Genomic DNA, 26351 nt, shown 5'->3' with positions numbered 1-26351 from the left:
GCTAATACCAATAGTCTGGGCCAACCTGCCTCTGTGCTATAAATTTGTATGGCTCAATGAAGCATAACGTACATCAGTCCGTGCTGTTTTAATATTGCATTGCAATTTTGAATGAAATAGTAAATAATTTGATGAGCAGATCCTGTTGAGCGTAGGGCTGTTCCTTGGACTTATTACGTTCAATTTTCCACGAGATGTAACCCATTTCCAAGAGTAACTTTTTTGCTGGAAATCTCAGCAAGTGCGCATTTACCACTTGACTCCAGTGGGCATAACCGATCTTGCTCTGTACTCTCAAAGCTTTTGTGTACACACAGGAAACGGCAGCATTTACACCAAGAAATGCTGGCAATTCCATGTCTCCAAGTTATAGATATATAGAATTAGTCAGTAAATGATAACTGGAAAACATTTGTATTTTTGTATTGCTTTGGATTTTTTGTTTTGGTTAATGGAGGGGAGGAATGGAGAACAGTATTTTTAACCATTTGGCATTCTTACAATTTTGCTCCCATCAGGAGAAGTTCTTTGAAGTGGCATCAGAAATGATTGTGTATACCTACTTCTTTTCTGCTTCAGAGGATGCTTTGCCACAGGTACGTTTCTCATTAATAATCATGTGGATTTTTTTAATGAATTTTCTTTGATATAAATGACATAGCAGTAGGTAGTTAAATACCTAAAATCAACACCTTTCTGACCTTTTTCCCCTCAAAGCCTTTTCAATTATTCTACAGATGAGGTTTCTTCACTTTCAAGTTTGTCTTTCAAAATTTTTCAGATTGTAGTTTCATTTATATTTTAACATCCTTATTAATCTACTGGTTTTAAAAAAAACAAATATTTTAAGGAAATTGCAGGAATTAATTGAAAGCTGACTACTGTAAGAAACAAGTTTCCTGTAAAAGATGGCCCTTTCAAAAAAAAATACTTTCGGAAGATGAGGCTGTGGCAGTATGTAATTTAGCCCCCTCGTATGGTCACACTCGGTATATCCACTTCCTTAAATTATACTACTTGTGGTTGCTTTGAGGGAAAAAATCAAGCAATAACATAAATTAAATCAAATTCAGTAAACATAGAAACATAGAAAGTAGGTGCAGGAGTAGGCCATTCGGCCCTTCGAGACTGCACCGCCATTCAATATGATCATGGCTGATCATTCAACTCGGTATCCTGTACCTGCCTTCTCTCCATACCCCCTGATCCCTTTAGCCACAAGGGCCACATCTAACTCCCTCTTAAATATAGCCAATGAACTGGCCTCAACTACCTTCTGCGGCAGAGAATTCCAGAGATTCACCACTCTCTGTGTGATTTTTTTTTTTTTTCCTCATCTCGGTCCTAAAAGATTTTCCCCCTTATCCTTAAACTGGGACCCCTTGTTCTGGACTTCCCCAACATCGGGAACAATCTTCCTGCATCTAGCCTGTCCAACCGCTTAAGAAGTTTGTAAGTTTCTATAAGATCCCCCCCTCAATCTTCTAAATTCTAGCGAGTGCAAGCCGAGTCTATCCAGTCTTTCTTCATATGAAAGTCCTGACATCCCAGGAATCAGTCTGGTGAACCTTCTCTGTACTCCCTCCATGGCAAGAATGTCTTTCCTCAGATTAGGAGACCAAAACTGTACGCAATACTCCAGGTGTGGTCTCACTGCAGTAGAACCTCCCTGCTCCTTTACTCAAATCCTTTTGCTATGAATGCTAACATACCATTCGCTTTCTTCACTACCTGCTGCACCTGCATGCCTACTTTCAATGACTGGTGTACCATGACACCCAGGTCTCGTTGCATCTCCCCTTTTCCTAATCGTCCACCATTCAGATAATAGTCTACTTTCCTGTTTTTGCCACCAAAGTGGATAACCTCACATTTATCCACATTATATTGCATCTGCCATGCATTTGCCCACTCACCCAACCTATCCAAGTCACCTTACAGCCTCCTAGCATCCTCCTCACAGCTAACACTGCCCCCCAACTTCGTGTCATCCGCAAACTTGGAGATGTTGCATTCAATTCCCTCGTCTAAATCATTAAAGTCATATTGAAGTTGATCTTTTTGCTGAATGGTGACTTGATCTTAAAATATAAATAAGGCACTTAAACAGTGACTCCATTTATAAAAAAAAATGAGATCCAAGTAACTTCAAACATAATTCTTCACCTTTTTCATTTTAGTTTACTCTAAATTTAACAACGTAATGAGTTAAAAGGGATGTAAACATGCAACAAAGGGCACAAATCTGCAGTATCTGGAAATATAAGAAAAAATACTTAACTGGCCAGCATATAGAAACATAGAAAATAGGTGCTGGAGGAGGCCATTCAGCCCTTCGTGCCAGTACCGCCATTCATTGTGATCCTGGCTGATGATCCACAATCAGTAACCTGTGCCTGTCTTCACCTCCTACCCCTTGATTCCGCTAGTTTTTTCTGCACCTAGCTTGTCCAGTCCTTTTATATTTTTGCATGCTTCAAATAGAGACATTCTATTTTACCCTTTGAAACAAAAGCCGACCACTTCACAAAAAAACATTCTGTTCCTCAAGGGTGGCCCTGTTCCTCCAGTTTAATTTAATCTAATTCTTCATCCACTTCTACCCTGACCTGCCTTTGTTATCTTGCACTATTCTGGTGAGGCTCAACTAGAATAGTGATGACTAGCATGACATCTTCCATCAAGACATTTTACAATCATCTGATCTTTATAAACGTGAAGAGTACCTTCAGCAACAGACTGGTTCCACCAAGATGCTGTTTAGAACGGCAAAGGAGATCCTTCTTCCCTGTGGCTATCAAACTGTACAACTTTTCCTTCTGCTGTGGAAAAGACTGACTCCCCTCCACCCCCTCCCCCTTCCCCTCCTCCCCAAATCTTTGTATATTCCAAATCCTTTCCACTACTCTCTTTAATTTTATGTTTCTTGTGTTTTCTGACTGTTGGTAGATCAATTTCCTTCCTAGAATAAATAAAGTTCTATTGTATCGTACAGTGAAATGAACAACATTGCAAAACCAGACTTTCCAGTTTGTCAGAACTAGCTTGTTTGCTCATCAGCCTCTAACATTACACACGGGGGGGGAAGCCAACCGAATCAAGGACTTTTTCTACTCCAGTCATTCCTTCTCTCCACTCCCATTGGGCACCACCAGACACAGATTTTCCCCCTCTTATCAGATTTCTGAACAGTCCTCCCAGAAGCTAGGGTATAGTCTGAATCTCCTCCACCTTATTGAAGACATTAGACATTGTCTCTGGAATTGTGGCACTAGAATTTGAGAACTTTATTCTGCACTATATCTTTTCCTTCACTCTATCCATTGCAGTTAAGTTTGGGCTGATTGTATTTGCATATAGTATTATCTGATTTGATAGCACGCAAACCAAATCTTTTCACGTGATAATAAATAACCTAAACAGTGTTTTGTATTCAAGCATTACAGGAAGTGCCTAAAATGCTTCGAGTTAGGCATCATTTCAGTTCCGTTTAGTTTGTCAAGAGTACCGAGGTACAATGAAAAGCTTCTGTGTGCTAACCAGTCAGCAGAAAGACAATACATGATTACAATCAATCCATTTGCAGTGTAAAGATGCATGATAAGTGAATAACGTTTAGTGCAGGGTAAAGCCAGCAAAGTCCAAGCAAGGATAGTCTGAGGGTCACCGAAGAGTTAGATAGTAGTTCAGCACTGCTCTCTGATTGTGGTAGGATGATTCAGTTGCCTGATAACAGCTAGAAAGTGTCCTTGAATCTGGTGGCATGCGTTTCACACTTCTATACCTTTTTCCTGATAAGAGAGGGGAGCAAAGTGCGTGGCCAGGGTGTGACTCCTCCTTGATTATGATGCTGACATTGCCGAGGCAGTGTGAGGTATAAATGGAGTCAATAGAAGGGAGTAGAAAGGAGCTGCAGATGCTGGTGTAATTCGAAGATAGACACAATCAGATTCAGATTCAGATTCAGATTCAGATTCAATTTTAATTGTCATTGTCAGTGTACAGTACAGAGACAACGAAATGCATTTAGCATCTCCCTTGAAGAGCGACATAGCAAACGATTTGATTAAAAAGAAATAATAAGTGATTTATTATTAAGTGAAGGGGGGTGATTGGCAGTCACCGAGGTACGTTGTTGAGTAGAGTGACAGCCGCCGGAAAGAAGCTGTTCCTCGACCTGCTGGTTCGGCAACGGAGAGACCTGTAGCGCCTCCCGGATGGTAGGAGGGTAAACAGTCCATGGTTGGGGTGAGAGCAGTCCTTGGCGATGCTGAGCGCCCTCCACAGACAGCGCTTGCTTTGGACAGACTCAATGGAGGGGAGCGTGGAACCGGTGATGCGTTGGGCAATTTTCACCACCCTCTGCAATGCCTTCTGGTCGGAGACAGAGCAGTTGCCATACCATACTGTGATGCAGTTGGTAAGGATGCTCTCGATGGTGCAGCGGTAGAAGTTCACCAGGATCTGAGGAGACAGATGGACCTTCTTCAGTCTCCTCAGGAAGAAGAGACGCTGATGAGCCTTCTTGATCAGAGTAGAGGTATTGTGGGTCCAAGAGAGGTCATCGGAGATGTTGACTCCCAGGAACCTGAAGCTAGAAACACGTTCCACCTCCGTCCCGTTAATGTGGATGGGGATGTGCGTGCCGCCTCTGGACTTCCTGAAGTCTACAATGAGCTCCTTGGTCTTCTTGGAGTTAAGGGCCAGGTTGCCAATGCTGGAGTAACTCAGCAGGACAGGCAGCATCTCTGGAGAGAAGCAATGGGTGACGTTTGGGTCGAGACCCTTCTTCAGAAGAAGAGTCTCAACCAAAATTTCACCCATTTTTTCTCTCCAGAAATACTGCCTGCCCTGCTGAGTTACTCCATTTTGTGTCCATCTTCAATAGAAGGGAAGTTGGTTTGTGTGATGTTTAAGAAAGAACTGCAGATGCTGGAAAAATCGAAGGGAGACGAAAAATGCTGGAGAAACTCAGATTCAGATTCAGATTCAATTTAATTGTCATTGGGTGACAGTACAGAGACAACGAAATGCTTGGAGTGAAAGGAATAGCAAAACGACGTTTTGGGTCGAGACCCTTCTTCAGAGGCAGCATCTATGGTCGAAGGAATAGGCGATGTTTTGGTCGGGCTGATGCCGGGGGGGCGGGAAAAGAAAGAAGAAGCGGAGACAGCAGGCTTTGTGGGAAAGCTGGGGCGGGCAAAGAGGGGGGAGAAAGCAAGGGCTATTTAAAATTAGAGAAGTCAATGTTCATACCACTGGGGTGTAAAAGCGAAAAATGAGGTGCTGTACCTCCAATTTGCGCTGGGCCACACTCTGGCAATGGAGGAGGCCCAGGGCAGAAGGGTCAGTTTGGGAATGGAAGGGGGAGTTGATGTGCTGAGCAACCGGGAGATCAGGTTGGTTGGTACGAACTGAGAAGAGATGTTGGGTGAAGCGATCGCCGAACTTGCGCTTGGTCTCGTAGATGTCGAGAAGTTGACACCTGGAACAGCGGATGTTGTAGATGAGGTTGGAGGAGGTGCAGGCGAACGCTGCCTCACCTGGAGAGACGGATCAACTTCTCATCACTTCATTCCCCATCTGACCTTTCTGTCCTGGGCCTCCTCCATTGCCAGAGTGAGGCCCAGCGCAAGTTGGAGGAACAGCACCTCGTATTTCGCTTGGGTAGTTTACAACCCAGCGGTATGAACATTGACCTCTAATTTTTGATAGCCTTTGCTTTCTCCCTCCTTCCCTTCCCCTTCCCAGCTTTCCCCTGCAAATCCTATTGTCTCCATCTCTTTCTTTTTCCTGAACCCCCCCCCCCCCCCCCCCCCCGCCCCACCTCCCCACCAAAATCAGTCTGAAGAAGGGTCTCAACCCGAAACGTCGCCTATACCTTCTCTCCATTGCCTCACCTGGGTTTCTCCATCATTTCTGTCTACCTTTCGTTTGTGTGATGGTATGGGCTGCGCACACAATTTTAGATAGAACTTTTCCCAAACCAAGCTGTGATCCTGTAATTATGCTCCTCGTTTAGTTCAGTAAAACACTGAGTCAAGCACCAGTTCAACTATTCTTTATTCTTTCCAACAATAAGGAACTCCCTATACAATACCTAAACACAGCGGGTCCGATCCAGGTCTCTGCTCGTTCAAGCCCTTCAGCCTTGTGCAAGCAGACACCTCCATAAGCTCATGCAGTCCAAAGCCCCTCTCCAGAAGATTGACTCCGATCCTCGTGTGGTCCACTCTTTTATAGGTCATCGGACCCTGTGGCGCAAAACTAGATGGAGTGGCAGCCCCTATAAACCAATCACAAATATCGATGTCATTATACAATTATTGACAGTTCCCTAACCCAATCACAACGTACCCCATTACATTGTTTCTGCAGAAAGTTTTGCAGGAACTCAGTTAACATAGTTTACATATGTAGAGAAACATGTTCCCAGGTAATTGTAAACAGTCTGAACAAGGTTTCACAGTTTAACCAATCATAAGACAACAGTCCCAAACATACTGCAACATAATTAACAGTATTTACAACTCCCCCTTATCTGACCAATCCTGACCATGCATTTGTACTTCCTCTGAGCTCCTCTGCAAAAGCTCTTATACATTTTAACAAAGGAAAGGACATCTGGACCTCACCTCATCCTGAATATTCATCTAGGGTCAAGACTTTGTGGCACCAGCTCACAGCTTGCAACTTTTCACAAAAAGAGGCTAAGCAGGCCCTGCAAATGCAAAGATCCTCCATTTTGCACTACTTCTAATTTGGCCAGAGTATGGTGCATTACATCGTGCCTCAGGCTGGCCGAGCCGAACCTGGCGGTGACAATGTCCGGAAACTCAGCCAGTACCTGGGCGTAGACATTGTCCACCGTCGCTATGGGGTTCCTAACCGGTGCGGTGGGCGCAGTGGAGCGCAAGGAGATCTTCTCAAATGTTCACGCATGAACGACACATTGGCCCCTGACGTCCATGAGGAGCGACTGCGCCCGCAAAAAATCTGCGGCCAGCAGCGGCTAGGCCACGTCTGCGATGATGAATGGCCAGGTGAAATGGCCGAAAATGACAGGAACCGTGCGAACATCATATGTGTGGATTGAACTGTCATTCGCAGCAGTTAATGGGGGCCCCTTTTACAAGCACGAAGATCGAGTCAAGATGGGGGCAATATGCTGACCTCCGCCCTGGTGTCCACGAAGAATCTGAGCCCCGAGCGCTGGTCCCAGACATGCAGTCACTGGATCCTGCCAGCCACCGTAGTGACTATCGGCGGTCAGCGCTGCCATTTCCCGGAAACAAACACGACTGGTGGCATTGGCGGGCTGCTGAACCCCAGCGCTGGTGGTAAAAACACCAGATTCTTCTCTTTGGATCTCCTCTCCTGCTCAGCCATCTTCCTCTCCTGTGCTAATTGTCTGCTCTGGTACTCAGCCATCCTCCTCTCCTGTGCCACTTGTCTTGTCTGTGGCTTTTGTGGGCGTGGCCCTCTTGTGGGCATGGTCCTGGGTCGCTGGGCATGCCCGAGCGATGAATCAATCCGGTCCAACGATTCCAGCGGTTCCAGGTATTCCAGCGCGGGCCGCTAGCTGGATGGGATCTTCAAAACTCCCCTACGAGCTGCCGGCGGAGGTCTCGCGGCATCTGCTGCAGGTAGGTAAATTCAATGAGCGTGCAGGGCAGGTGGTCGCCCTTGAGCATGAGTGCCGAGTGCCGAGGGCATCTAGTCGCCAAGCACGCCCATGTTAAGGACCTGACAGGCGCGCTGCATTCGGCTCAGCCCGTAGATCCGGAGCAGCAGCTCCTTGAGGCCTGTGTACTTGCACGCCGCCAGCGGGTTATCTGGGTAAGGAATGACCCGACCGGCCGTCTGCTGGTCAATGGCGCTAACCACATAGTGATAGCGAGTCTTGTCAGCTGTAACGCCGCGGATGTAAAATTGGGATTCGGCCTGTCGAAACCAAACCCTCAGCTGCAAGGTCCAAAATGTAGGCAGCTTCAGGGAGACCGCGTTGAGTCCGGCCTCTTAGGCGGCAACGGCAGAATGCATTTAAAAACAATTTCCCTTCCAGGATTACACTCCTGGGCGTCGGGGGTCACCAATGTGGCGGGGACTCGCAGGAATCCAGCCGGACACAAGTTGTGTGCACTAGACGTGTTTATTCTCTCCAATACAGCTCCCTACTCCTCCTCGTTGCCCGGCCTTAAATACCAACAGGTACCGACCCTGTGACTAGCGTCTCCCACACCAAGACGCCGCCCTCTAGAGCCAATGGTTCGTTGTGCCCTTGGGTTGCCACCAAGTGTCGCCACAATGGATGGTTCAGGAGAAGGTGTTGGTGACATTGACTCCTAGGAATTTGAATTTTTCAACCAAAGAAAGCCCAAGTTTTCAATGCTTTTGCTCTCAATCTTCTCTCCTAATTGTGTTTCAAAGACAATACAGTAAACCGTCATTTTAATTACCCCCTTGTAACATATCGGATATAGCGGACTGACCTGCCGACCCATCCTGGCTCCCACTGTCACCCTGGCTGTTTAGACCTCTGGTTTCCAACCCTGCTCCCGGTTTTCAAAATGCACAGGCGAGCCTTTATTCACCCACCAAAAGGACACAAAGTGCTGTAGTAATTCAGCGGATCAGGATCTCTGGTAAACACGGACAGTTGACATCGAGACCCTTCCTCAGACTGATTCATTCAGCTGAGTTAATCCAGCACTTTGTGACGTTTCACTTTAAAACTAGGTGCCGGTGCCGTTGCCGGTGGAGGGGGGACGATGGGAGGAGGTGGCGGCGACCTGAAGATTGGAAGTTGGGGCTCCACCCACCACTGCCGCTTCCTTCTGCCCCAGTCACTGACATACTCCACCTTGGAAGCAACAGCAGGTGAGCGTTGAGGGAGCCCTATGTTGACCAAGCAAATTCTGTCGGTAGGGGCACACTGACGAGCTACAATGTGAGCCACAACAACGGTCGTGTGAACTGGTGATGAAGGTCTCGCTGATGCAGACCAGCAACATCCGCGGCTAGTTTTAAAGTGAAACGACACAAAGTGCTGGAGTAACTTGGCCGACTGAATCAATCTGAGAAAGGGTCCCGATGTCATCTACCGGTTGTTCTCCAGAGAACCTAACCCATTGAATTACCTCCAGCACTTTCTCCTTTCAGAGGGTGAAGAAAGGCCCGCTGGTGCATTTTGTGAGTTGGGAGTAGGGTCAGAATCCAGAACTAGATATGGCCAGGCAGATGGTTGGCATGGTGGATGGGTCAGCAGCTCATTCCATTTCTGGTCAGTTTACATTTTGCATTGGTGTTATTTAAGTTACAGAGTCTCAATGGTGCTTTAGAGACACGACAGCGTTGTCATTAGTGGGTCAGGGGTGAATTGTCATTTCATTATCATGTGACCTTTGTTGGTCCAGAAAATGGGATAATTCCAGAAAAGCTCTGGAACTGAGGGTGCCGGAAAATCTGTGTTCAACCTGGAATTAAGAGGACCAAACAAATCTGGGACTTGGAAATGCAAACCAGTTCCTTTTACTTTGCTCTAATTTTGCAAGCTATTCGAGAAGCTGAAATAGATGTAATGGCACACTATTTAAGTTACTTAAACTTGGAAATTCCTAATCTAGCCTATCCAGTGTTCATCATCTCTGGAAATTGGAAAAATACGGTTTGGATAATTTACATTATTGTTCATGAAGTTTGACATAATTAGAAACTTGGAAATGCTGCACTTGGTCCCCTCATCCAAAGCAATGATGTAAGATTGATAATTGTGGCATATGCATTAATTCCTGTATAACCACATTAGTTATAGTCTGTCAAGCTGGGACATGCCCATGTAGTTGTAGTACTTAAGAAGGAACTGCAGATGCTGGAAAATCGAAGGTACACAAAAATGCAAGAGAAACTCAGCGGGTGCAGCAGCATCTATGGAGCAAAGGAAATAGGCAACGTTTCGGGCCGAAACCCTTCTTCAGATTTCGCTCCTTAGATGCTGCTGCACCCGCTGAGTTTCTCCAGCATTTTTGTGTACCTTAGTTGTAGTATTTGCTTTGTTAGAAAGTTCTCAGTCCTATCATTTCAATGGAGAATATTGAAGCCAGTTTGTGAGTTTATTATTCTATTTTTCCACCAGGATGTCGCTGTCCAGGAACTTCCTGCTGTGTTGGTGTTCAAAGATGGAACCTATTACACGTATGATGGTGAGTAGAGAAGGGTGGTTTGTTCTTAATTCAAGTTTGTTCAAAGGCTTTTTTTTTTGGTGGAGGTGGTTGGAGAGCAGGAGATATATGAAAAGCAATAAAATGAAATTGGTCTTGGTACATTTTTCTTTGTACATCCAGACAAGTAATGCTTCACTAAGCATTAAAGCCTTTACCACCTTGTTACTTTAATAAATAAAAAATACCTTTAAGAACAATCCGACTCTCCAAGCAATGCTCCTGAATTCCTGTAACTTAAATGTACAGATATTTGTGGCATTGCCCTTCAGATTTACTGGCAAATCTTCACTTTACTGACTCTTTAATAAAACCCCTGTCTCACGGTGCGAGTCGACCCACGAGTGACCCCGAGTTTAAAACAAATTAAACTCATGGTAATCACGTACAATCAACGTAGCGGGAACTTGGGAACTCGTGGACGCAACGTAGCGACTCGTGGCGCTAACGGCAGGTACCCGGGAAACTTGTAAACTCTTGATAAATTTTAAACATGTTTAAAGATTTCCACGAGTCAAATTTACTCTTGAAGTTAAAAATTTGAAACATTTAAACTCGTTGTAAGAACGTAGTGGCCCGTGAGTTTGCCGTAGTGACCCGTGAATCTGCCGTAGGCAATCTTTAATTCAGCGGGACAGGCAGCATCTCTGGAGAGAAGGAATGGGTGACGGGATGATGTTTCCAAAATTCTGCTGCGTCTTTGTGTTACTCCAGCACTGTGTGTTCACTTCTTGTCAACCAGCATCAACAATTATTTGTATCCGTGGCAGTTGATTGTCGCTCCCTTCAGTTTCCCAGGGAATCAGGACGGGACTGGAGTTGGGTGGGAAAGGTGGGGGAGGAGGGCGGGGGGGGGGGGGGGGGGGGGGGGGGGGGGTGGTTGGGGGCGACTTAGTACGGGAGACAAGTGTACGAGAGGTGTACTGACTGTGTGGGAAGACACGTTGGTAGTGATTGCCCATGGGGTTCACTGTCGAGGACTTCATAATGCAGAGAGTATTATAAACAGAGTGATTAACCCTGGAAAGGAGGGAGATTTCTCTCTGAGTTGGACCCAGGAAACTGAAGCAGGCTCACGTAGACTTAATATTTTCTTGAGGTTATTAACAACAGATTAATGGATGGGGAGGGTTTAGAGGGATATGGGCAAATAGGACTACCCCAAGACGCCAACTTGGACGGCACGGCCAAGCTGGGCCGAAGGACCTGTTTCCGGGTTGTACAGCACCTTATGGCCTATCCAGTGAGATTGACATGTTTTGTATTTTTCCTTTCCAAAGATGCAGTGTATTTTGGTGACTATTGCACACTGCAGACCAGAAGCGCCTTCAATACCCAGAGAGAAGGGATGGGCGGGTTAGGTGAGCAGGAGAGTGGGGTTGTTTGCAGTTGCAGAGGGAGGGGGCAAGGGCAGCACAGTTCCCAGTCTCAGCTCGTGTTCTACCGAGCGTGTGGACATGGACGGGTGGCTTGGTTGGCGGCGGCCCATGGTGTGGCAGAGCCGGTGTGCCCGCTGACTCCCCCCACCCCCACCCCCTGGTCCGGGGCCACGCTGGGAGAGAGCCCCCGAGCGCCTGCCCCGGGGCGACGTGAAGATGGTGCAAAGCCCCCGCGCCCGGTGCAATGGGCGGGGAGCTGGAGAGGGGAGGAAAGGGGGTCACACGCATGGCGGGAAGCAGAGGGGTGGGGGTGGGGGTGGCGACAGACAGGGCCAAGAATGAGATGGAGAAAGACAGAAACATTGACTTGCAAAAGAGATCTACAATAGTGCATGATCTCTCTCGCGTTATGGCGGGTGATTGCCGCCTGCCCGCTGTTTCTGACGCTAAAGCCTTGGGATTGTTGCCCTTTGTGTTGGCGTGGAGGGGGAGGGGGGTATTGTGCTGTTTGATCGGCCCCCTGCTATCCCAGGGACAGGGAGACACAGTGGCTTTTGAGACTGGTGGGCAATCACATCAAAAGTGTCTGCCCATACAGTCAGTACACCTATCCTACACTTGTCTCCCGTACTAAGTCACCCCAACCCCCACCTCCCTCCCCCTCCCAACTCCAGTCCCGTCCCATTGCCCCTGGGAAACTGAAGGGAGCGACAATCAACTGCCACGGATACAAATAATGTTTTACACAAGAAGGGCAGATGCTGGTTGACAAAAAGTGAACACAGTGCTGGAGTAACACAAAGACGCAACAGAATTTTGAAAACGTCATCCCGTCACCCATTCCTTCTCCCCAGAGATGCTGAGTGACCATACTGAGGGAATTCCCACGTATATGAAGCAGAGAGAAACGTGAGTTCTACACGGCTCTGCCCGACTTTTGAGAATGGATTTGGTGGTTTGTACCCACTCCCTCTTCCTGCCCACCAAGCCAGCCAGCCAGACCCCTCCTCGTTACAGTGGCGGAAGCAACATTTCCAAGAGAATGGGGCAGAGAGCTGGGGCAGCGCTGGGATGGGAGCTGGGCAGATGAGGCACACCAAAGGAACAAACCAGTTGATGGCTGCAAGGGGCAGGCGGCAGAGGTCTTGTGCCTCAGCGAGGTAGACAGCTCTTCCCCCTGCTAATGCACACACAAAAAGAGAGCGATGAGAGCAGAGAATGATCCCAGCCTAACCCAAGAGCCTTGTCACCCCAGACCGATTAATGACGCCTACGCATCCCCCACCCCCCAGCTTCCCTCCACCTCAACTCATGCCTGGGCACCAAAGCAGCTCAGGAGGCGAACCCTGAGCTCCGTCTCCCAACAATCTGATGTGCAACTGATGTGAAAGAACAGCGGCTGTGGCTGGCCGGCACCCGGCATGGACTTCTCACACCCTCACACACGAAACGTGTGTGCGAATAAACAAAAACAAGGAATAATACCAAAGCACGGCTTGAAAGGCAACTAAAAATATATTCCGCTTAGAACGAGCAGGCGCGGAGACACCCTTCCACATTCAAAGATTTCATCTCCCGTCTCCCCGCAGTGTGTAGACCTGGCAGTAAATTCAGGATGGAGCTGTCTTCTTTAACACTGTTGCTTCGCCGCCACCGCCTCCTTGCTGCACAATTGCAGCGAGTGCAGGGCCAAGATCCTGCCTAGTTTTAAGTTCTGAAATTGAATAACTTTCAATACTGAATCAGAATATACTTACTGTATGAGATGCTGTCCAACCCCTCTATTTGATACTTAAAACAGACCTTCATTCACGGTTGACTCGGGAGATGAATTGAATTGAATTTTGAATTGAATTTGAATTGAATTGAATTGAATTTCCTTTATTGTCATTCAGACCTTACGGTCTGAACAAAATTTCGTGCCTGCAGTCATACATAGAATGATACAATAATAAACAACAATAAACACAAATTAACATCCACCACAGTGAGTCCTCCAAACACCTCCTCACTGTGGTGGAGGCAAAAATCTTAGGGCTGCAGTCTCTTCCCTCTTCTCCCTCTGCGCTGAGGCGATTCCCCACCGGGCGATGGTACAAACAACAAGATGAACTTGGTAACTCGGGAGTGGAACTTGGTACATCGCAGAAATGAGAAGTAAATGGCAAACTTAGACATACACATGGGAACTCGTTTCACCTCGTGAACATAAACTTGGAATCTCATAGACATCCGCGAGTGTGATTTTTTTTCTTTCACTCGGGATCACTCGTGGGTGGACTCGCACCGTGAGACGGGCCCATTAGTGGTTTGAATTTGTAAGCAAAGTACTCTTCTTCCTCATTCTTTCTTTTTGTGTTAGTTAATGTATCTATTCATGAACTTGCGCTGTTTCACAAGTTCAGAATAGATAATTTACTGTTGAACATTAAAATGGAGACATTGTCAATTCCTGTAGCCTTTACAAGTGTTGGAAACCTGGCAGGATCCTGCAATATGTACAGGCTAGTTTGTAAGTTTTGAGATTTTCCTTTTATTTGCCTAATTCCATTCACATAATTATGCTGTTTGTTCTATTGTTCTACTTTGACCTGTACTTTTGCTGTGTTTTATTTCCCCATCATTGTGCCATAAGGAAACTGGATTGGATGATCAACTCTAAATGTGTTTGGATAGCAATATGTAGCATTCTGAAAGCAAAATATAAATTATGATTGGTTGCTTTTTATTTTTCACTGATTTCTTTTTGGTTTTTATATTTTATCAGTTTAAAATAATCCAGGTCTGTGAGTAATTGATGGTCTGTAAAACTAATACATGAGTGTAAATGGTGCTGCAGAGCTTCAAAAGGGCCCAAGTAATTAGATAAACACTTGAATAAAAATACTCACTTTGTCCCTTTGCTTGGTCATTATATAGTCCAGTAACCTAATTATGGTAATTATGTACAAGTGTCCTGAGGAAAATATATTTAAATCATCATGTCCAGTCTTATTTTTGAAACCATATGCAATAGATTTTAAAAGCAATTGAAAAATGCGTACAGTATCATACAGGGAATGGCCAGTGTCAAAATGACAGTTAATTAGCTAGGCTGCATTCCCGAGGCAGCATGAAGTGTAAATGGGGGCAAGTGGACTAGGCTGCATTCAAGACTCTGCAATTGAATGTGGTCTTGGGCAGAGTTGTTGCCAAACCAACACCAGGAGAATGCCAGGTTGAAATGATAAATAATACTGAGGCCCATGAATGAATGATTTCGTTATTCCATAGATTGCGTCTTTTTCTTTTGTTATATATCTGTGTGAGCATACAAATTGATTAAAATTGAAGTTTTACATGCAAATATATATTCATGAAAACCTATCTGTGAAAACAAGAACGTAAGTGCAGAAAGCTCGGGGATAATCCAGCAATAACATTTGATTAAATTCCAAAACTTCCAGTAAGTGTAAACCGAGCCCGGAATTCACTAGTAAATGGCGCGAGTTCCATCCAAAACTACTGTCATTTACTGTTCCTGAATCTAAAACGTGTGAGCTTTTCATGTTTCACGCCTATGTGCTGAATTGTCATTTGCACTGGAATGGATCTATGTAACTTACTGCAGATTTACAGGCATATTAATGTTTTTTAAAAAAAACAAATAAATATGCCTCATGATGGGCTGATCCAGAAGATCCATGGGGTCCATGGTGACTTGGTAGTTTGGATTCAGAACTGCTTACACACAGAAGCAGGAGGTGGGATGGTGTTTTTCTGACTGGAGGTCTGTGACCAGTGGTGTTCCTTGGGGATACACAAAAATGCTGGAGAAACTCAGCGGGTGCAGCAGCATCTATGGAGCGAAGGAAATAGGCAAAGTTTCGGGCTGAAACCCTTCTTCAGACATGTTCCTTTGGGATCTGGGCTGTAACCTCTTTAACTTGTGTGTGCTCTTTGACGTCATATGAGGAACCAAATGACAACCAAATCTGAGATTGGTTAGCTCTTGGAGAAGCAGCATGTATCTAAGATTACATCGCTCTGCTTTGGTGGTGTTAATGCAGCTTAATTTGTGATCGCCACCAATATTTACAATTTGTTTTACATTCAGTTTCAATGTAAACCCATGGAGATTGGAAGGATGCTTTCTGTCAAATAATTTAAAAGATCCTGACCACATCTTGGTCCTTATGTATTCTGATCTGTGTCCAGCCTATATTCACTGTTATAGTGCCTTCGGCTTGTCGGCAAAGGCCGCAATGGAAGGGCAAGGGTGTTGGCTTTCAGTGCACCAGAATCAAATAGATTTGATTTGATATTGCGGTAGTTATTGGGCCGAGAATGAGACAGGACTGTGTGTTAGATGAATACTGACCCTTAATTTGCAGTCAGCACTAAGGTAGTGGATCTCAATTCTACATTTGTAGAGAGCTGTCCATAAAGGTATAACAATTGTCCCCTAGTCCAGCACTTGTACCCAATGGGTAATTTCTGTGCAAGACATCCCTGGCACCCAGTATCCTTGATGCATCAAATTGGTAAGCAACCATTTAAAACAAAAAAAATCAGGAAACACCACTCCAGAATGCAAAAAGTTAATATTTTAATTAACTTCTATACATTATACCAAGTGCTGCAAAGATAAAATTAAAAGTAATGCATCTGATTGTACAAAGTTTCAGTAACATAAATTAATTAATGGTACATAAATAATCTTATTGATAAAATATTTGGAAATAGTTTAATGAAGTTGCTGTCATATATAAAATTAGTGAGAAATAATATTTGGGTGTAACTAGCTTAATGCAACATTAAAAACTTAAATCACATAAATTCATATGTCATAGGAGCAGAATTGGGTAATTTGGTCCAAAGAGTCTACTCTGCCCATTCAATCATGGCTGATCTATCTTTCCCTCTCAACCCTGTTCTTCTGCCTTCTCACCATAACACATGACACCCTTACTAATCAAGAATCTGGCAATCTCTGCCTTAAAAATACCGAATGATGCAGCAAATTGCACATTTTTCAAGGTACTTAAAAGCTGTATTAGTTAATACAAATCTGCAATTCCTGTCCATTCAAGTGATTTGGCAATCTTTGCAAAATAATGAGGAGTTCTTACTATCTTTGAACTAGTACGTATAGAGTGTACAAATAAAGATAAATGGGAGCAGTTGAGGGTAAGGAGTAGCAACCTTAATTTTTTTTTTTTAATAAATCTGGTTCCGTCAGGAAAGTTTCATAATAGCTTATGGCATTACCAACCAAGACTACTTTATAATGATAAAGAATATGTTTAAAATAACCCCTAGAACTTTTTCAACATAGTAGATTAATTCATGGTGCAAGTAGTGACTTAATCATAATTATCCCTATGTGGTTAGGGAATAAATGCAAGAATACTTCTCTTTTACATAAGATGCACAATGGGAAAGGAAATGTGATGGCCCTGAAAAGAGTTGGAATAAAGCCGTAGAGATGATTTTGACTTGGGGAGAGGGGGGGGATGATTGTATGATAGGGAATCTATTAAATTGCAAAAGGCTGGAAAATTATGGTGAGAATATTTTTGTGCTTTTGCTAACAGTCCAGGACAAAATACAAATAAATAAATTAGTGAAGCATGTAACAAGCGTAATCTTATGTGGACTGGGCTAGCCAAATTAGTGAAGTGTCTCAGAGAATGAATTGAAAAGAGACATACAAGATATCCTTCTCAACTGATATTTTGAAGAACTGTTCTAATATTGTAAACTAAGACAATTTTAGTTTGCAATACTAAACTAAAGGACCTGGTGGGCATAATAAACTTGCACAATACATTTCTGAGGGCAACATGCCATGAAATCAGGATATAAACATTCAACTAAATTATTTATGTAAACAAGGTTGGGAGATCATTTTTGAAATCATATAACTTAATTGAAAATAAAAAGTAATAATCTCCATAGCAACTTAATTTTAATTTTCCATTGTTTTAAAAACAATGTGTTTTTGTGATTTATAGTATCCAAATACACTCATATCCAAATTGGGGAAAACAAGGAAAATAGTCGACAGTACTTCCTCCTTGGAGCAGTGCAATATAGCTACTGGCCCTTCGGCTCACAATGTCTGTGCCTAACATGATGCCTGTGTAAACAAATCCCCCCTCTGCCTGCAAGTGATCTAAATCCCACCATTCTCTGCATATCCATATTCCTATCTACAGCTCTCTTAAGCACTGTCATGTCTGCTTCCACCATTACCCTGCATTGCTTTCCAGGCACCTTCCACTCTCAGTGTTATAAAACTTACCCTGCACATCATCTTTAAACGTTGTCCCTCTCACCTTAAACCTATGCCCTCTTGCCCTTATTATTTCCACTTTGGGGGGGGGGGGGGGGGGGGGTTTTTAGCATCTACCCTATCCATGCCTCTCAATTTAAGCTTTTTTCCAGTTGTCCTTTTTTCCTGGTGGTGGTGGTGGTGGCAATTATGATCGTGGCATTTAAGCAGCTTTTGTATAGGTGCATGTATGTATGGAAATGGAGGGATATGGATCAGATGCAGGCAGAGCTTAACATACTTTGCATGGACATTGTGGACAGATGGGCCTGTACAGGTCTATGTTACCGTTTGGCACTCCAGAGAAAACAATCCGTTTGCCCAACCTCTTATAGTTAATAGCCCTTAATCCAGACAGCATCCTGGTAAACCTCTTCTGCACCTTCTCCAAATCCTCCACATCCTTCCAGAACATCCAGGCCAGAACTGTGCACGGTGCTCACATGGGAGGGAAGGGAAGAGGAAGAACAATTGAAGTCGATAAATACCATCACATTACTGAAGAGATTTCCTGAACAACTGATTTCAATGTTTTTCTTTTCCCATCACTATTTTCAGTTGCTTTATTATTTAGTCGCAATCATTCTGTTGCGGCATTCTTTGATACATTTGGGATGCACCAGTGCGAGGTGTTGATGTTTCCGGCAGAGGCTGTTGTACTTAAGCTTGTACCCGTGGTTTGACACATTTGCTAGCATTTGTTGAATAATTTCATTTTTGTAGCCTTCAATGAGATCTGTTGAATTGTATGACATCGGAAAGTAGACAGATAGAAAAATGTCATTGCTAACCATAGTCACATCCTGTTTAATGCCATTGGGCAGATTGTACTTAATCTTCTTTAAGATGTTGATTACGGCTTTATCTTGGCAGAACACCTGTAAAGTCACTCTTCGCTTTATTGCGTTGTATCCGATAAATGCTGAGAATGGTCTGCTGCACAGGTCCCAGCTATGAAAGCAAGAGAATAGTTTACAAGCATAGGTATTTGAAAGTAATTGAAAATATTTGAAAATTTTCAAATTAACTTAAATATACTATAAACGTTTTTATTTCTCGCTTGTTTAACGAGTTAGAAATATGTAATTGTATGTATAGTGCTGATTCGATACATTAATTTTAAAATTACTTTTGTAAGCTATGAACTGAATTTTTACTCCTTTGTAACCTTTTAAGCCTAATTAACCCAATAAGCAAGATAATTGCCTATATTATTTGTGAAGGGGATTTGATCAAGCAATTACATTAGCAAGTGTGGAGGGAATCTGAAATTGTCCAGTGTCATGTTTGTCACTCGTCCCATACAGGCAAAGGAGAATGAGCAGGTAATATTTTCCTATTTATGCTCTAAGATTTTGAGAATAGATCTGTTTTTTTTAAAGAAAAACTGAAAATGTTGGAATTGCTCAGCTGGTCAGGCAGATCTGTATCGCATGAAACTGAGTAGGCCATTGACAATCGGGACCGGGAATGTCAGAAATCAAGTAAAGAGAGCAAGGAGCATGTCTTCAATAGGTAGGAAACAGACAATTAAGCAAATTGTATTGATGACAGTGGAGAGAGGGTGATGAAGGCTTGAGGATGAGGGGCTGATGCAACTAAATTACCTGGATTTTAATTATGAAGGCACAGCTAGGTTAGACATTCAGAACCTTTTTCTCAGCATGGACATGTCAGAGACTAGAGGGCATTCCTCAAAAAATGGAACGCAAAACCATGTCATCAGCACAAGCATCAAAGAATGCAAGTTGTTTATTCGATTATTTTTTTTCCCATGAACTTTAAGAGCAGATTTTTAATCACTTTCGCAGATATTTTTGTCAGTAATTTGTGAATTCTGTAGGAGTGAACCGCCATTATGAAAAAAAATAAATAAAAAATAGACGTTAACAGCTTATGTAGATACAAAAAAAGGAGAGATGTTATTGAAAGTTCATTAAGACCGACCAATGAGAAACTATATTGGGGAATAAAGGAAATGATATGTAATTTAACAAAAAAGACACACTTAACCTCCCAGGACTAATCGGAAATTACAGATTTAAAATCAATTAGAAGTGATAAGTTTCAGTACTTAATAAACAGACAACTCACAAAAATGTTAGTTAGACTAACTCCAGCTTTACTGATCATCTGCTTGTGGAAGTGATGGGGATGCACCACAATAAGCAACACCGACATGTGACTTCCCCCGTGCCATCACTTCAATGAACAAAGACTTGCATAATATTTTATACTGTGTGTTCATCACTTAGTCACATTCCAAAGATGTTAGTCATGGTCCGAGATACAGTCAATACACATTACCACAGGATGCGTCTGAGCTTGTCTCTTGTCAATTAATAGACACATTTCAAAGGCATCTTATCAGTTGGTACTTTCAAGACAATACATCTCAAAGGCGTCGGTCATTGTCTCAATATACATCACCGAGACAAGTCTGAGCTTCTCTCTCTCATCAATTGGTAGACACATTTCAACAGCACCGGTCATTGTGACAATACACAGCAACCTGAGGCAAGCCCAGGCTTGTCTCTCTCTCTTATCAATCCACTGAAAAAGGCCTGCTTGAGACAAAATATAAGCTATAACCTAGTCCAGGATCCCATTATATATCACTTATATATTTAAAAGCATTTAACCTTTTCAGAAGGTCAAGAAAACTGGCATTTATTATAAATTTGTATTGAGAAGATGAATGGAACTAAATGGCATAAATGCCTCAGGATCTGATGGCCTGCACCTGTTGTTTCTTAGAAGTGATTCCAGTGACAGTGGACATATTAATGTGGAAAATATTACATTGGCCTTTACTGTAAGAGTACGTTGCTCCAATATATTTAATCCTTGTGAGAACACATCTGGAATATTGTTTCGAAGTCCAGTTTTCTCATTTGAAGAAGGGCATAGTTGCAAGAATACAATAACAACTCATCAGTTAATTCCTGGGCAACAAAAACAAACTGCTGGAGCAACAACAGATCAGCTGCATTTGTGGAGAAAAACAGATAGTAGACATATTGGTTCAGGGGCCCTTCAGGCTAATAACTGGATGGGACGTTTGGGACTTGAGGTGAAGCAGACTCAATCTATTTTCGGAAATTTAGAAGAATAGAGGCTGAGAGGGTTTCATGGGTACAAGCTGTTTTTCTTTCCCCTGGCTAGGCTTTCTAAATGTAGTTTCCTCATTCAGCTCTGTCTCATAATAAGACAAAAATAATTTTCTCTTGGGTGGAGCACATGTAGAATTCTTTACCCAAGAGGCTTTTGGAGGGTTAGTTACTGAATATATTCATGACAGTTGGATTTCTTTAAATATTAAGGAAATGTACGGACATAGAATCAGTGCTAGATAATAGCGTTGAGTTAGAAGATTAACATAGATCTTATGGCATGGCAGAACAGACATGAGGGGCTGAATATGTTTTTCCTATTTTGAATTATTTAAACAAGTAACCGCTAATACATTAACATCATCAATTAATAAGTTATACATTTTACGTTTAAGGACCTGCAGCAACTAAATTATATCAGAATATTATACTTGTAAAGCAAAACTTACCATGGAAGAAGCAGGAGCATTCTAAGCAACATTTCTTCACGGCAGCAGAGCTATTACTGTTTCAGGTGTATTGGAGCTTCTGTTATACACTGAGAATCTAGGGGAAATCCAGTATCATCAGCTGGTTTCATTTCATTACAAAAGGAAAGTGAAAATCATGAATTAGTGACAGCAATGACAAATGTTTAAATTATTTTAAAATGTATGCTGTAGAAGAAATATCTACAATGAATTGTTAATCTTTGTCCCTGGAAATGCCCCATGTTATTTATATTTTTAATACTTTGATACATTTATGTTTATGGACATATATAAATTTAGGTGATGCGTTTTAACGTTTGTTATTTTTAAGTGGTTTTGCACAAAGTTTGACCACCACATGTATGTTTACCAGACCTGCTCTATAGGGTGATTTCACGAAAGGTCACTGGAGCGTAGATCCGCACCCACGTGACCGAAAATCTGAAGTGGAGGACATGCTATACATCCGGTACATGTTAGTGAATGGGAAAACACGCACTTTCACACCCGTTAAAAACATCGAAAACGGCCAGTTTTTGAGCTGTAATTTCTGTGCCAGTCGGGGTGACCGTGAGACACAGCTACCTAGATTTACAGTCCAAAAAAAAATAGAACTAGGGTAAATTCAAGAGGGAGCTGAAGGTGCAAATCCAGCGGAAGTGCTTATCGGACATTTGCCGTGGAGATTTTAAGATCCAAAATATCGGGAATTATCGCGTTTGCTCGCTACATTTCATCAATAAAGATAAAAAAGTCAATAATGCCGTACTTTTGATGAAATGCAGTGAGCAAACACGATAATTCCCGATATTTTGGAACTTTAAATCTCCACGGCAAATGTCCGATAAGCACTTCCGCTGGATTTGCACCTTCAGCTCCCTCTTGAATTTACCTTAGTTTCTATCTTTTTTTTGGACTGTAAATCTAGGTAGCTGTGCCTCATGGTCACCCCGACTGGCACAGAAATTACAGCTCAAAAACTGGCCGTTTTCGATGTTTTTAACGGGTGTGAAAGTGCGTGTTTTCCCATCCATTAACATGTACCGGATGTATAGCATGTCCTCCACTTCAGATTTTCGGTCACGTGGGTGGGGATCTACGCTCCAGTGACCTTTCGTGAAATCACCCTATTCTGCTGCCCCATTCCCTTTCTCTTCATTTTGTTCCAAATTTAAAATTGGCAGTAATCCAGAATGAAACATTTTCTTAAGAGCTTTCTTTTTCTCATTATTACATACTGCAATTTCTTTAAAAAGATGGAAATCTATTTAATAACCAAGCATTTAACCCCTGGCGTTATTTATTCATTGTAATGCAGTGACCTTTTAAAAGCAATCAATGGCTTTTTCACTGTAACTGCACAACAATTAGAGGAAATGGTGTGAGTCATTCAACATTTTATGCTGAAATACTTGTTTGCTTATCCGCTATGGAAAGGGTTTTTATATCAAAGGATGCTCTTTCACTAGACTTGGTTTCCTGTAAGTGATTTCCAGGTAACCTTTTGACTATTACAAAATATTCCTGACAATCTTTCACATAAGAACTGCAAAATAATATTCAGTGCAAATAATCCTAAACTTAATTATTATTGTAAATGTGTTACGGTCATTTTGGGATCATATAAGTCAAACATTTTCAATTTTTCAGGGTAGTTAAAATGTCCCAGTTATACCCTGGCTCCTTTCTTGGAATAAATAAGGAAATCCTCCCCTCCAAGCCTTCCGTCCATTTGGAGTGGCACAGCTGGTGGGAGCTGCTGTCTCCCTGTGCCAAAGACACAGGTTCGATTCTGACCCCTCGTGCTATCTATGTGGAGTTTGCACGTTTTCCCTGTGACTGCCTGGGTTTCCTCCGGGTGTTCACAAGTTATAGTAGTAGAATTAGGCCATTCAGCCCATCGAGTCTACTCTGCCATTCAATCATGGCTGATCTCTGCCTCCTAATCCCATTTTCCTGCCTTCTCCCATAACTCTTGACACCCGTTCTAATCAAGGATTTGTATATCTCTGCTTTAAAAAAATACTCACTGACTTGGCCTCCACAACCCTCTGCGGCAATGAGTTCCACAGAATAACTACCCTCTAATGAAAGAAGTTCCACCGCATCTTCTTTCTAAAAGAGCACTCTTTAGACCAGGTGCTCCGGTTTCCTCCTGCATCATAAAGACGTGTGGATTTGTAGGGTAATTGGCCTCTATAAAATTGATCCTGGTATGCAGGGAGTGAAAGAACTTGGGATAACATAGAACTAGTGTGAATGTTGATCGCCGTGGACTCAGTGGGCCAATGAGCCCGTTTCTATGCTGCATATCTAGACTAAGCGAAATACTGCTTGTAACTTAATATGTGTTAGAGTCAAATCATTACATGGGGTCAGAAGTGGGATCAATGATTTGACTCGAACACACATTAAGATGCAACACATATTTATTAAATCACTTTCAGCATGGATCTGCAGATGTTACGCCTCCGAGCTGCTACTGCTACTAACTAGCATAAGCGGCTTCTCAATATTATAAAAGTACATACTAGGCGGAGCTACTATAACAAGCATAATTGGCTAGTATGAAAAAGCACTTTTAAATTGACCAAATGGCCTAGCTGCCCAGAAGCCTTTACTCAATTTTAGTGTCCTAGCCGCTCCAATTTGGCCAGGATTAACAAACCCATTTCAATTGATAAATCTATCAGCAAGTACAAGATACATTTTATTATCTTTAATAACCTGACTATCTTTCATCGGACTTCACTGGACTTTATCTTGCACAAAACTTTACTCCCTTTATCATGTATTTGTACACTGTGGATGGTCGATTGTTATCATGTATAGTCTTTCCACCGTCTAGTTAGTGCGCAACAAAGGCTTTTCACTGTACCTCTGGTCCTTCGCAATTTTTCATTTGGTTTAGTTTTGTTTATTGTCACGTGTACTGAGGTACAGTGAAAAGCTTTCAGTTTTTTCAATCGTGTTTCTTGATGGAAGCTCAGACAAAGAGATTTTTAAAGTGGTGTTAGATTCAATTTTCTGTCTAGCAGTCTGAATTTTCCATATTATTCATCTTGTGGGTTGTTGCAATAATAACATTGTTCAGTTGGAGAGGTGACCTAGGTTTGAACATTAAATATTGGTCAGCGTTTCTCAACCGGGGCACCCTGGAACGCTAGGCATCCGCGAGATTTTTTTTGTCCCGCCCCCTCCCCTGACATGAGTCTGTAGAAGGGTCTCGAATCGAAATGTCGCCCATTCATTCTCTCCATAGATGCTTCCTCACCCGCCGAGTTTTTCAGCATTTTGTGTCTGCCTTTAATCATATATAAATGCATTTTTTTAGTAATTTTTGTGTTTAATTTCATATTCGTAATTTTATTGTACACGTACGGCATATTTAGCGATGTCCATTTAGCATATTTAGCGACGTCGTATTTAGCAACGTCTATACAGCGCCATTGTAAAACGGTCTTTAGTGGTCAGTGGACAGGAGCTGTACGTGACGGATTCATGTATCAAGTGACTGACTCGAGTACAGACGCATGCACGGTCTCCATCAGTCCTGTCTGCTTCCTGCCGTGCAGGTACAGTCCCTCATTCACCCACGTTATTTATTTATTTTTACACATCAATTAGGGATGTTAAATGAATTTAAAAAATAAGTATGTTTATTTTAATTTTTGTTAATCAAAAGTTTATTTGTGTTGTTTTCTCCCTCTCCCCCTCTCCCAAGGTTAGTTCTGTTTGCCTTTATTTGCTTCAGTTTTGAACAAGCAGTTTGATTTCAGTTTTGTTTTTTTGCATTGTCAATGAACTTGAGAAAAACGTAAGTTATTTTTTGCGTAAACCTATTATCAGAAAAATATATTATGTTTGCCTTATGAACTTTTAAGTTTATGAAAGAGAAAGAAAGCGATTATTAAAGATATATAATGATTTTTATGTATGGGGTTCCCTGAGACATGAAAATATTTCAACGGTTCCGCATGGGTAAAAAGGTTGAGAAACGCTGGTATGGATGCTTGGCAGAGGAGCCAATGGTGCTAAGCCATCTACAGGAATAGACTGAGTGTTTCTTAGTCAAATTCCTGCCTGAAATATCTGAAACGAGGCGAGTGAATTTTAAGTGCAAGTTATCAACCTAAACCTAATTGTAAAGGAATTTGACTAAATGTAAAACTTTATATTTTGAAACGGTTTACAGGGAAGTTGCATCATTAAATTATCTTGCGTGCATTCGATATGCATTTAAAATTGTATGTCTCTATTCAAATTGAAGTCCGGAAGATGATAAGTAGATTGACACATGAGGTTGCCACCTTTTTAGCTCCAGATCTCCAAACGTAATTGCTGGCTACTTACGGGATTTGCTTTGGAAATTGACATGGCAATCTCCGAAGTGGCCCCCCTGCCATAAAATAGTTGTTGCAATGCAATCATTTACTGTTGAGAGAAAAACATCCTGTCCGAACGTATCTCCATATAATGTGAGATTCAATTGGAAATAAGATTTTATATGGTGGAAAATTGTAATACATGATTATTTTTGTGACGGCATCAACTCCGTAGTGTGGGATTGGCCTGTATTGCTTTTAATTTCCTTACACCTGGCCTTTGTGCTATACCTTTTTACTCTGTAGTCCTCTGTAGTTCCACTTTAACACATGATTTTAGCATGATACATTGCCTCATTACAGGTTTACGAGTTTTGTGGGATGCTTTTGTCAGAATTCATAACTAGATCTTTGGCTCTCTTTGCCAATCCACTAAAATTTGGGATGATGAAGATTAGATTAGTGTGCAAGTTGTACTTGAAGTTGCTGTTGTGCAAGATCATATCATTGAATGTGACTTTTACAGTA

At 42.6% G+C, this 26351-nt stretch overlaps 1 protein-coding gene across 1 annotated transcript in view; it reads left to right on the top strand.

Moving 5' to 3' along the window:
• Positions 1-26351, top strand: part of LOC129696072 (protein disulfide-isomerase TMX3-like) — a 101665-nt gene that overhangs the window by 22832 nt on the left and 52482 nt on the right. Inside the window, exons 6-7 of the mRNA XM_055633479.1 lie at positions 519-596; positions 10136-10202. Coding sequence (XP_055489454.1) covers positions 519-596; positions 10136-10202 — 145 coding nt within the window. The remainder of the gene's footprint in view (positions 1-518; positions 597-10135; positions 10203-26351) is intronic.

Source organism: Leucoraja erinacea, chromosome 4, assembly GCF_028641065.1.
Source record: "Leucoraja erinacea ecotype New England chromosome 4, Leri_hhj_1, whole genome shotgun sequence".
Taxonomy (NCBI): domain Eukaryota; kingdom Metazoa; phylum Chordata; class Chondrichthyes; order Rajiformes; family Rajidae; genus Leucoraja; species Leucoraja erinaceus.
The sequence above is the reverse complement of the archived record's forward strand: the minus strand, read 5'-3'. Positions and strand labels throughout refer to the sequence as shown.